The 12,672-nt window shown below is 34.0% G+C and overlaps 1 protein-coding gene across 1 annotated transcript; it reads right to left on the reverse strand.

The window, feature by feature from the left end:
* Positions 1–638: 638 nt before the first annotated feature.
* On the reverse strand, positions 639–11,962 carry LOC110018208 (glutamine--fructose-6-phosphate aminotransferase [isomerizing] 2). The gene is made up of 12 exons (XM_020715453.1): positions 11,585–11,962; positions 11,192–11,471; positions 8,390–8,562; positions 8,161–8,266; positions 7,825–7,970; positions 3,743–3,907; positions 2,932–3,253; positions 2,361–2,611; positions 2,165–2,279; positions 1,794–2,049; positions 1,433–1,601; positions 639–1,012 (listed from the first exon to the last, which is right to left on the reverse strand). The coding sequence occupies exons 2-12, from the start codon at positions 11,430–11,432 to the stop codon at positions 929–931; spliced, it is 2,028 nt and encodes a 675-aa protein (XP_020571112.1). The 5' UTR covers positions 11,433–11,471; positions 11,585–11,962; the 3' UTR covers positions 639–928.
* Between the last annotated feature and the right edge of the window lie 710 nt (positions 11,963–12,672).

Consider the following 12,672-nt stretch of genomic DNA (forward strand, 5'->3'; position numbering starts at 1 on the left):
CTGATTGCAGAAATTGGTATTGTTGCTTAGTAAGATTAGTAGGAACAGGAATTGGCAGCTCTTGAACAGTAGAAGTATTTGGAGTGCATAAAAATTGAGTGTGCATGTAGAACTTCCAAATATTTAGTTGAAAATGGGGCTGACATAAAAATAAGTATTTGCAAACACTTAAAATATTGTGAGTTTTCTTTTTTATACATATAAAAATATTGTATGATAACATATCACAAGACAAGCTCTTTAAATAGGTTTCTGTTGTTGTTTTCATTCATAAATTTAATAAATAACGCCCAAAATCTGATACAATATAGAGTGATATGGTTGGGAGTTATCATGATATAAAGGGCTGCTGACAAAATCGTAATTCAGGCCGATTGAGAAGATACTAAACAAACAAATAAATTCAGTATTTTGCCTTATGAAACCCAGACCTCAAAAAAGTTAAATATTTTACAATGTAACATTCTGTGTTCCAGCATGGAATGCAAATGAGTAAAAATGGATTAAAATGTCAAAAGAGGAATATTTGAAGTCCAAAACTAGTGTACTTCAATTTTTAATCAAAATTTAGCCTCCGTGTTGTGCATCTCTATTAGAAGAAAAGCTCAAAGATAAAGAAGCAATTTTACAATACAATATAAACATAACTTCAAAAAAGATGCTAATGTCTTGCACGAGATTCGATTTATTTATTTATTTGACTTTATACAAAAATAGACAAGTAGAAGAGAGAATTCTACCCTACCATTAATCTCAGAACCGGTCTACATCAAAAGCAAATCACTCGCTCAGGAAGTTCACACTTAACACGCCATGAAATAAATACTCAAACAGAAAACCGACATTATTATCTAGCATAAGAAGAAAAACTAAAAAACCAAGTAAAATCCTACAAAATAAGACAACCGAGAAGTTCTGGATTTATTACTCATTGCGTGGTAACACTCTTGGCAAGGTTCCTTGGTTGATCAACATCATATCCTCGCAACACTGTTAGATGGTAAGCCAGCAACTGCAAAGGACAAAAATGCAAAAATTAAATAAGCAGTTTTTTACACGATCTGTCTCCAAATAATATACTTGCGATGCGGCGCCAAAACACTTTCATAGCTAAGTATAGTATGAAATCAATCAAAACATACTGATGTTTGTAACAGGAAGTGGTAGAATACAAGAATTCGGCCCCTGGATTGTCCATCGTTCATGACAATAAATTGGTATAAACAAAAATATGAATATTTAGGTATTATATATGTAAATACATAGGAATTGTGTAGCATGGATGAAGCCATTTTCTTAAGGCTTTCATTTTAATTGATACCCGACTGAACTATCATCAAAGAAAGACATAACAGGACTTGTCACTATCATTATAGACATAAAGCGTCGGATTTAAAAAGCCAGACATTGTTTAAATAGAAGCTCGAGTTACCTGCAGTGGAATTATATTAATTACTGGTTGGAGGCAATCAGCAACCAAAGGAACTTCAATTAAGCGACAAGAACCGCCAGAACATACAGATGCGGCGTCTCCCTTGGAACACATTACTATGAGACGGCCTTTGCGGGCATAAAGTTGTTGAATTACTGATTGCTGTTGGCTGTTAAAGAGCCAAAATTAAAGTATGATCAGTATTTAAATAACTCAATTATGGATACTTAGTTTATTTTTACAAACACTCAACTGAACATGTTCTATTAAAGCAAAAATCATAAACAAAACAAATAAAGATTGAAAAAAAAATCGAAAGCAATACTTGAAACAAAACTTTGCTAACTTGAAACAAACAGACCTGAAACATGCATCTCGAGTGGCAATAACTATAATTGGAAGAGTTTCGTCCACAAGCGCCAAAGGCCCATGTTTCATTTCACCAGCCAGCAGGCCTTCACTGTGCATGAGTGCCACTTCTTTTACCTTCAAAGCACCCTCAAGAGCAGTAGCATAATTATAACCTCTTCCAAACACAAGTAGTGACTGCATTTCCATCAGTGACTTGGCAAGCTCTTTCATTTCTTCATCAAGCCTTAGAACCTCTCTAACCTTGTCTGCATTATACATAAATAAATAAATACAAGGTATTCTAATTTATCCAATTTGCTGAATTCTCTAAATTATGAAAAACAAAAAATGTACTTTTATATACACAGTAGGATGGCATACCTGGTAGATCAGACAGACTATTTATAATGGATTCTCTTCTAGGCTGTGTGGATATACTGTCAGCTCCAATAGCCAGAGCCATAATGGCCATCACAACAATTTGACTGGTGTATGCCTGATGAAGTTCACAACAAACGTTTGTTATATAGAGCTCCATTTTTATTAGAAGCAGAAAAGAAGGTGTATTCGTGTTTACTTTCGTGCTAGCAACACCGATCTCGCAGCCAGCATTTATGTGGACCCCACAGTGTGTTTTCCTCGCCAGCGTACTGCCAACAGTATTCGTTATGCCGACGCACAGTGCCCCATTTGATAGGGCATACTCGAGCGCAAGAAGAGTATCGGCAGTCTCTCCAGATTGACTAACAAATACTGCAGTGTCCTCTCGGTAAATTCGGCCTTTACGGTCCAGCAAATCACTGGCCAGCTCCATTGTGACAGGGATTCCTTAAATTTAGAAAATTTCTTAAACCATCAGTAAACAACATTTAAGCTTAGGGGGCATTTACATACATAGCACACAATTTAAACGTATTTCATATTTACACACATAACCTCAAATCTTTAATATCACATAAAAAATCGCATTTTTGCTACTTTTAAAAGTGAAATAAACCTTTTCATGCATAACTTTAAAGCTCCAAAATGCCGTGTATGTAAATAAGAAAGTTTTGGTGTGAGATATGTAAATACATAAGAACTGTGAGACAGGTATGTAAATTTCCCAAAAAAATACTGAAATAAATAAAGGAACAGATTACACTAACCTGAGAGTTCTTCCAGAAAGGGTCTTGCAGCCAAAGCTGCATTATAGCTGGTACCACAACCAACGAATATAATCCTCCGGCTATGCCTGATTGTCTTGAGGTGATCCTTGAGACCTCCCAAAACAACGCTTTTATCCCTAAGTCTTCCCCTCATTGTGGTGGTTAAAGAATGGGGTTGCTCGTGAATCTCTTTTTGCATGAAATGATCATAATTTCCTTTTTTTATTTGTTCAACCTCCATCTCAAGAACAGATAATGCACGCTGCACGGATGCTGGCTTTTCCTTGCTGTGGTCAAACTTCAGGATTGAGACACTTCCATCCTGATATTATCAAGAATAAAGTAAATGGAGTCAATATTCAAGAAAATTAAACAAAAATCTAAATGAAAGCATAACGAGCCAAATGAAAATAAATTAGCAATCAGTAATTAAGTTTACATCCTCATGGCAGAATTTTCAAAAGAAAGTCTGACAAGTAAGGCAAGGCTATAACAGGCAAGGAGAAAGAAAAATAAAATTAGTTAAGTGAACCATAAAAATTAACTAAGCCATATAATTAGTTAAAATAGGTCAAAGATAGATGCAAAAGTCATGAAGTCTAACAGTTAAATAGATATTAGACCGAATTTATAATCAATAACTAATATAAAAAACAAAAACTTTGATAGAAAATTTTGCGAACATTCAAAAGAAGTGATATAATGAAAAGGGCTCAATGAAAAAAGCAACAGCTCAGCAGGGACATACCTAGTAGCTAGTAATATTACTCTATTAATTAATAAAAAAAATTAATAAGATTATTAACGTTACCTTAAGATGCACCACCTCATTATCCTCAATAGCCAAATAGTTTTTGGTGTGTTCCACAATTGCACACAAGTCACTAGAGAAAAATAGCTCCTTGGGCTGACCATCAGCTGTGAGGGATTTAACATCACCAAAGGATGCCGCATAGTTCTTTTCACCAGTTAGACTCTGTAGAAATTTATCACATAGGGTATCAAACTAAAGTAATTTGACGTGAATAAGATATTAGATCGTTGTCAAATTAATAAATGTTGCAAGCAAAAGTCCTGTATTATATGGAACTAAAGAAGCAACAATTAAAAATGCTTTAAAAACTGCAAGATATTTAAGAAAATTCCGGCAAGCATGCCAGAACTGGTCAAAGATAGTTTTACCAAGGTTAGCGCTACAATCCAATATCTAGTTGAGCTTTTAACACGTAAAAAAAAAAACTCCACTAAAAAACTAAAATCCTTGATAAAAAACTTTTAACTTCCATTGAAGGCAAACTGTCAAGATAAACTCCTACAATCCATCATCAGTTTTGGAAATTACACCAACAACACCTGCAGCACCCATCCTTTATCCCACTAAGTGGTACATGAATCCTTTTTTCAAATTTGGAAATTAAGAGAGAGAAAATCCTTCTCTACAGCATCCATTCATGTCCGTAGAACTTCTTCTGGATACTTTTTGTTACAATTTACATGCAGTTAACCACCAACAAGAACTTTCATGTTCAGCTCATTAAAAGGTTTTTAAATTGATCATGGCCATGTACCGAAACCTCAATTCAATATTTTTTACCAATATTCCTATGATAAAAATAAACCACTTGTTAATTTTCTTTTCAACAGTGATTACTAATGAGAAATAAAAAATAATGCTTAAAAACGTATTAAATGTTGTTAAAACAAAAGAAAAAGTGTAACACCAAACGTTCATTTCAATAAACTATATATTTCTCCTTGACATTGTGACCTTGTTTTCAGCATCAAAATAACTATGATGTGACAAAATGTGCATCGATCTGTGAGCACAATAGCTGATAACCTTAACGAATCAATATTTAATGCTGTTGCTTTCTACTTACATGCATATTTCCAATAAGCATTGGAATCTCACGCAAAAAATTTTATTTTACTGCATTTTCATAATAATTTTAGAAAGGAAGCATCGCTATTGATACAGTAAGGCTCAAGATAGTTAAATGTTTAGTTAGCCAGAACCTCACAAATCACAATAAGGTAGCTTGAAACTTGGTTCTCGTCACCAGATCATGGTAGGAAAACTAGTGTTACTACCTTATTATTACCCAGCCTTTTTTTGGCTCTAAAATATTTATCAAATTGGTTTTGATCAATTGAACAAGGCATATTAACAGAAAAATTTTAACGGGCATTTCAAATGTCTGGTCAAAAAAAGAACAATGATCAGAACCATATTATTAGATGCACATTTAATAAATTTCATGTCCTAAAATAGAACTCCATAAGTGAGCAGTGCTATAGAATCAAATTAACTAACTTTAGTGCTCCTCTGCTCCTCTTTATCAATATTCATGATGCGAGCTTATAAGCAATCCAATACTACGACATTGTGTATTATATCATATCCTTACAAGGGTGAATTTTCCTTTTAAATCTAATATGGAGACTAATTCCCAATCAAAGGGTAGCCTCACATATATCTTCCTTCAAGAATTTTTTTTTTCCCTTAAACTAGTCTCTTTTTTAAAAAAACTGAACGCTTAACTAGACAACTTTCAATTCAATGTGAATAAATAATGTGCTTTTTTATGGTATCAGATTTAGACGTTGACCCACAAAAACAATACATGTAAAACTAAACTAGACATGGTCTGAATAAATAGTCATACCGAACAATTCCAGTACCTATAATTCATGTTTTATACAACGACAAAAAAAAAATTGAAAGTCAGTACAAATTCTAATGCTTTGCTTCACAAGAAAGGCATTATTATAAGGCTGGAATCAAACAAGGTAAAATCTGCCATATTCCAATTTCCACTCATTTATTGCGCGAGTAAATAAATTTAATCACATGAAATAGACAAAGGCAGCTTGGAGAAACTGGGCGACTGGGAAGAAAATTGTTCGGTAGGTGTAATAAATGGCTAGGTTAGAAAGAGAATTAGCATGACATGGCTACATTATCCTCTACCCAATTCCTGTGTACCAACTTAAACTTGTGATGGTTAATCATGGTATAAGAGGTAGTAAACTTTTATCACCATGATTGGGAGCTTTGGCATCATGTTTTTCTAGCTGCGTTTTTTAAACTTAGTTAAGGCTTTATCACACCAGAATTTACTTCATGAGCATGGTTTAGGGGATGTTTGATTCACTGAAATGTTAGGTTTCATTTTTTCTTAATAGCACATGCTGCTTATTTGGTCTACTGATAACAAAAGAAAGCAACAATCCAGACCAAATTCAGTGACTCCTGGATATAAGATATCTTTAAGGACTCAATAAATTAAATAAAAAAAAAGTGCCCTAAATAGCACAATTTAGATTGATAATATCAATGAACAAGACAAACAACGATGTATAGCTATGACCAATATTCAAATAATACTGACAACCAAACAATATTCGTTTGATTCATTGATGCTACTTGACATCCATGAATAACGCAAATTAAAAAAATGGCAATTCTTCATAATGATCAAGATAAGCCAAAATCACATCAAGTGAAGCTCCTATTGAGGATAAAGAATAAAATAGTTCTAATACTATGAAACATATCATTTCTCAAAAAATATATCTAATTTTGTACTTGACTAAGCTTAAACCAAAATTACCAATTCCATTGACAAGTCAAGTTAGATCATTGAAGTCTGATGCAAAACAAAGCCTGAGATAAGAGCAGATTAGACCAAAACAACTCTAAATAACTTAAACTATATATGCAACTATATACAACAATGGATATTCAGAAAGCTCTAAAGCTTTTGAATCAAAATATTTTATAAATGCAACTGCATATAACAGATTGCAAAAAAAGATAAATTTCTTAAACAGCAACAAGCAATCCAGTTAAAATCTGCTTCGGTGCAAACTAAGCCTGAGATAAGAGAGGATTAGACAAACCAACTCTAAGAAATTTTGACTATATTTGCATCAGTATACATAGATGTATTTGCTGAAACAACTAAAGATGTTGGATCTGAATATTCACAAAAGGAGGTTGGCGTTCTATAAAAGTTACTACAACAGCAATAGTATGTAAAAAACTGATAAATTTCAAAAACAAGGGCAAGCAATCCGTTTAAAATCTGCTTCATTTAAGGCATTCTTAAATTAATGCAAGCTGACAAAAATAAATTCAAAATGAATCGAGCAAGAAGTTCACTAGTTCTTCCTGGGGAACATCCCATCTTGACTTCTGCAGTTTTTCAGACTAATAACTATTCTCCAGCTCACTAATATTGAAATGTTCCCAAAGCTTACATTTGTATTAAGCATAATAAAATTGTCAGCATAAACCACATGACTATGATGATGAAGAACTACTTCCAGTCTTCTCATTTGATTAAATTGAGACTGTAAGTTACTAATAGAGCATATTTAGATTGACAAGGGTTGCTTAATGAGCGAGGAATCTTACATAACAACTGGCTAAACTAATAGTAAATTAAGAAGGCGCATTTGTATTGTCTTTCTCAAGCTCTTGCTTTAAAAAAAATCAGAACGATGAGTCATCTGATTTTAATGGATTTTTAATGGATTTTGTTTCTTGTAGGTCACCTCTGAACCCTCTGACTCTACTTCTTGAAGATGCTTACGCAGTTAAATAATTAAGACATCTGGTTTTTCCTTGTAATTGACATTTGGAAGCACAAATTCCTTAGGCAATATAAAATTAAAAATAAAATCGGTATATTAGCAGAAAATAGAGATCTAAACAATATGTCAGCTTGTAGCAAAATCGGAAAAAACAAGCATTATTGTTACCATAACAGAGAATTAGTGATATAATCAAAGGAGAATATTAAAGCTAATATGTCAGATCACTTAAGTTTCTTTGATAATTGAAGATTTGCACGTTCACTATTTCTCAACCATGACATTGAAGCATACCTTCACACCAAGAATTAAGGGGCTACCATGACTGCATGCAATTAGCTCATTTGGGTAGTGCGAACTTTTAAATATAAGGGCATATGCACCTTCAAGCTGTCTGATAACTTCTATGACAACTTGGCTGAAAGTGACAGCCTGATCTCCTACAACACATAAATAAGCAGGATACGTCAGCACATTAAAAACATGGTAGCACATAAGACGTGCATGATAACTTAGCAAATCAAAAGAGTTATCCCTTCAGATAATCAGATAATTTTGCTCAGGTGGATCAAAGAATTCAAAAACGTCAGCATTTAAAAGAGACAAATTTGGAAAATAAATGCCAACTACCTTCACTGGCTTGATCGAAAACAAATTTGGCTAGCTTAGGTATAACTTCAGTATCAGTATCTGATTCAAAGGTAAAACCATGTCGAATTAATGTCTCCTTCAAAACCTACCAAAAAAAAAAAAAAAAAACCAGCAGCAGGGCCATCATCATTCATTCGGGCAATAAGCTTTCCTTGTGGATTGAATGATATAGAGCCAAAAAATTACAAACATTAACTAGTAGACAAACCTCATAATTTGTTATAATGCCATTATGGACAACCAAGAACTCATCCCCTGATCCCGATGATTGTGGATGGCTGTTCCTGGGAGAAGGTATGCCATGAGTGGCCCATCTTGTGTGGGCAATCCCGGCATGAACCATAAATGACTTCTCTAAGTCTAATCCCAAAGTATCCACGTCTAAAAAAGCAAAATAATAACAATAAATAAATAAATAAAAATTAAAAATATCATTTCATAAAGCATCTCTCAGAAGGCCCATGCTGATAATCATGAATAAGAATATATAAGCACTTTAAGGATTAGAAAAAAAAAAAATATCTTGTCTTAGAGTTATCCAACCGAGCCTTCAAGCACCTCGTGAAAAGAGTGACTCAAGGTGTTACTCTCTAATGCATAATAAACAATACAATAAAGATTTTTGTACACAATATTTTCTACTATCAATGTCATACCCTCTTCGTATGCAAGACTGATTATTAGCCAAACTATAGTTTACCTTTTAACTAAGCTACCTTGGCCTAGCAATTGAGAGTTTTTTCTTTCAACCAAAAGGTCTTGGGTTTAAGGCCTTGCATAAGCGATGTGTGTTCTTTTGCATGTGTGGGGAAAAAAATGAAAAAAACCTATAGTTCAAAATCTTTTTACACTTCTGCTAACGCAAGGACTTGGGCTGACTCCTACCAATAAATTTCGAAAAAAAAGAAAACCATAGCATCCTATTGAAGATGGTACAAAAAAAGAACCTCAAGTTAAAAAAAATAAAAAATAAAAAACAAAATAAATCTTGAGATCCCAAAGGTTGAAGGCCCCTAAAATAAGGAAGGCCTCAACCATCTAGTCTAATAATAGCCACATGAGAACTAGATAAATTAGGGCCCTTAAATAAATAAAACCCTGGTTTATACTCTAGCTTACCACAAATGCACTAAAATGCCATGGACAAAAAAAAAGATGTTAAATAACAAAAACTGAATACTTATGATTACCATATGAGCATCCTTCTCTTTAACTATGATATGTGCCTTTTCTCATGGTTTGTGCGATTATGCATGTAAACTTCTCCTGATTGTTTGCTTGAGAAGAATGCTCTCTCACCATTAACCTAAAGTTGTTGCACCTCGAATACCTTCGTATCTAAGGTTGGTCCATCAAATTTAAATTAATTTCATATAGATCATTTATCTTCATTAACCTTTAAAGTTTCTCTATTTTCAAAATAATTCACTAAATTCTTTTTTGTTATGATTCATTTTTTAGGTCAATTAACTTTTTCTTCCCTCCTCATCTGCTATTTTCACAATCACCACACAAAAATGATGGTCATCATCAACAATTAAATGTCTTCCCTATGCAATCACTACCCTTTATCTACAACAAACATTAAATAGAAATACAAAATAAGGACACCTGGAACTTCGGGTTGATAAGCCTTTGAGGAAACAATAAAATGATGATATTAGCCCCACTAAATGATGGTAATCTAAATAGAAGATATTAATTTATATCTTTTAGAATAGAAAATTTAATGTTTGTATTGAACTAAAGGATCTATATAAGAATTAATAAAACTTAATAAATTTATTGATAAATTAATACAATGCTTGATATAATGGTTACCTTCCTCATGAAGCAAGCTAGATGCATTTTACTTTATTTTTTGACATGAAACCATTGTCTAAGATATTTTAAAACCTTCTCCATTAAACACAATTTGTGAAGATTTATTTTTCTTTTTGATTTTCTTAAATTGACACACTTCTCTATTTAGTACCATTTTGTCAGATCCATGAAACATGTTTGAAAACTCTACAGCTCATGCTAAAATTAAGTTTTCTATTATTCATAAGATATGAAGTTTCATAAAAATAGCCATGTTGGTTGATCTGTTTGTACACATCTATCTGGTAGAGGTTATTATTAGTATTTATTTTATTTATGGGGATTATTTTATGGTTTAATCTTACCGATCTATTAGGCTTAAAGAGTCTTCAGCCATAGTTTTGAACCTGTTTATAATTCAAGCAAATAGCAGTTTATTTTAGATATTAATTCTACAAATCTCAATTATATTTCAGTGTTTCAGAATGAAAGAAATAAAAGACTAGTTATGTCTGGTGGTTACAAATATGGAAGCACATTCATGCACAGTATTTTTACTTTGCATATCACATTTTATCTACGTATTTATAGTCTACTTCTATAACATGACAAATCAGTATCTACTTAAACATTCATCAAAACTTATTCTTTCCTCCAAATTGTTGGGATAAGCAAAGTGATGGTAATGGTAATCAACACTTCTGTTTTCAATCAAGTGTTTTTATCTATAGAAGTTAGAGCGGGCATTGTACAATATAAAAATTATAAAAACATGAAAAATCTCAGCCCAGTGATATTCCTATCAATCTACGCCTTCAGGTATTCGACAATTTTTTTGGCACTAACTGCTAAGTGTTTAATCCATATAGCTATAGCAATTGTCATGCAAGCATCTAATCTCTCTAATTTCGTAGCCCGATTCTTTCGCACACAACATAATACAACGCAAAATAAGGCCCTTAGGCTCTCCAGGCCATAATGTAACCATTAAATAGATCGCAAAGAGCAAGTCCAACTCTATCTTGTAATTAGTACAGTTCCACAATGCATTCCAAATAATCCACCAAAATCATCAACAAGTTCATCACCAGAGAATTTCCAAATTTTGGGAAAGAAAAAACAGTTCTCACACATGAAATCAAACCAAAATAGTAGAAATAATTCGCATAGCAGCTAAAACAGCTCATCAGATCTTAAGGATGCTCACCGGAGTAAACAGATCTGACAAGCGACTCGATCTTGCCCTCCCGCCGGAAAACGAGCGGCAACGCCGATGCGTTGGGCCGCTGGCCCTCCCCGGCCGCAAAGGAACTATCGTTGTCGATCGCGATTCCCGACGAGTCATACCCGCGGTATTCGAGCCGCCTCAGCCCGTTGAACAAGACCTCCAAGATGTATCGCCTCTCCCTCGCCACATTGTAGTTCAGGTACGCAAAGATCCCGCACATCTTTCTCCCCCCTCTTTATCGGCAAAACTATGTACCACTCTGCATCAAGAGAAAGGGGTATTTATATACCGGGAAGCGAGGAAGGGATGAGAAAGGGAAGCGAATGAGGGCGGTTTCGTGGTCAAAGCTAGGAAGAAGTGAGGAAAACGGACTCTGAATTATCTATCTTTTGCCATTGATGCGTCCACCGATGTCAATCCAGCCGTTGAATTCAACTTACTAGACGCGGCGGTGCCTAAGGCGATTAACCCTTGCCTGCGGAGCGGAGAATCGGACCATACCATTCAGAATCGCGCCGGGAAGAGCGAAGAGGAAGAATGGCGCGAACAGGCTTCCCTTCTCCGATGGTTTCTTGTAGGAGCGGAGCGGAAGGATGAGAAATATGGTGGTTTCGGTGGTCTCTGTAATCCGCGATCCCTTCGTTACCTTTTCAGCCAGCTCTAATGCCGACTGTATCGCGAAGCTTTGGTTGTGAACGAAACCGAGAGGGCGAAGGGGAGGGAAAATATTGCATTGGGTTAGATCTGTGTTATAGCCTTTAATCTTGCTCTAACCTAATTATAAATTATCTGTAATTTATAAATAAATTGGGCTTATGTAATTTTGATAATTACAAATAAGTTACAGAAATGTTTTATAAAGATATAATGTCGGTATAACTTGATTGTATCTTCTGAATAACCTCCGCAAATATCTTTGGAGGGGAGGGGGAGGGTCATAACGTGCAGTCATCCTTCATATATTATGTTAATAATTCTTTAAAATTGCCAAATAGTTTGTCCAAATTTATCTATATTTACTTAATAATATGCCCAATAATTTTTATGATTTAGCTGCTTCAGAATTTAATAAATACAAATTTACAAAATTTATCAGATTTTATTTAAATTAAATCTTAGTTAGTAACTAAAAAAAGCCCATAGTGTAAGGGAGCAGCGTGTCACTCACTTGTTGGAAGCCATTTTTATCTATTACAGATGTTTTTATTATTTTGCATGATTGGAGATTTATATGCTGTATTGAGATAAAACTTTTATTTTCTATTTTATTTATTTTTTTGTTTTATTTATGTTTTTTTTTATTTCTTTGGTTTGTTTTTAAAATACTAAAAATATAAAAAATATGTTTTTTTTTGTCTGTTTTAGAACCAAAACAACCCTTTGCCTAGCTCGCCTTACACGCCTCAGCCCACTGCCCGCTGTTGGCGACCCCAGGCCGCCACTGCCGCCCACCCGCCCCG

Source organism: Phalaenopsis equestris, unplaced genomic scaffold, assembly GCF_001263595.1.
Source record: "Phalaenopsis equestris unplaced genomic scaffold, ASM126359v1 Scaffold000006, whole genome shotgun sequence".
Classification (NCBI taxonomy): domain Eukaryota; kingdom Viridiplantae; phylum Streptophyta; class Magnoliopsida; order Asparagales; family Orchidaceae; genus Phalaenopsis; species Phalaenopsis equestris.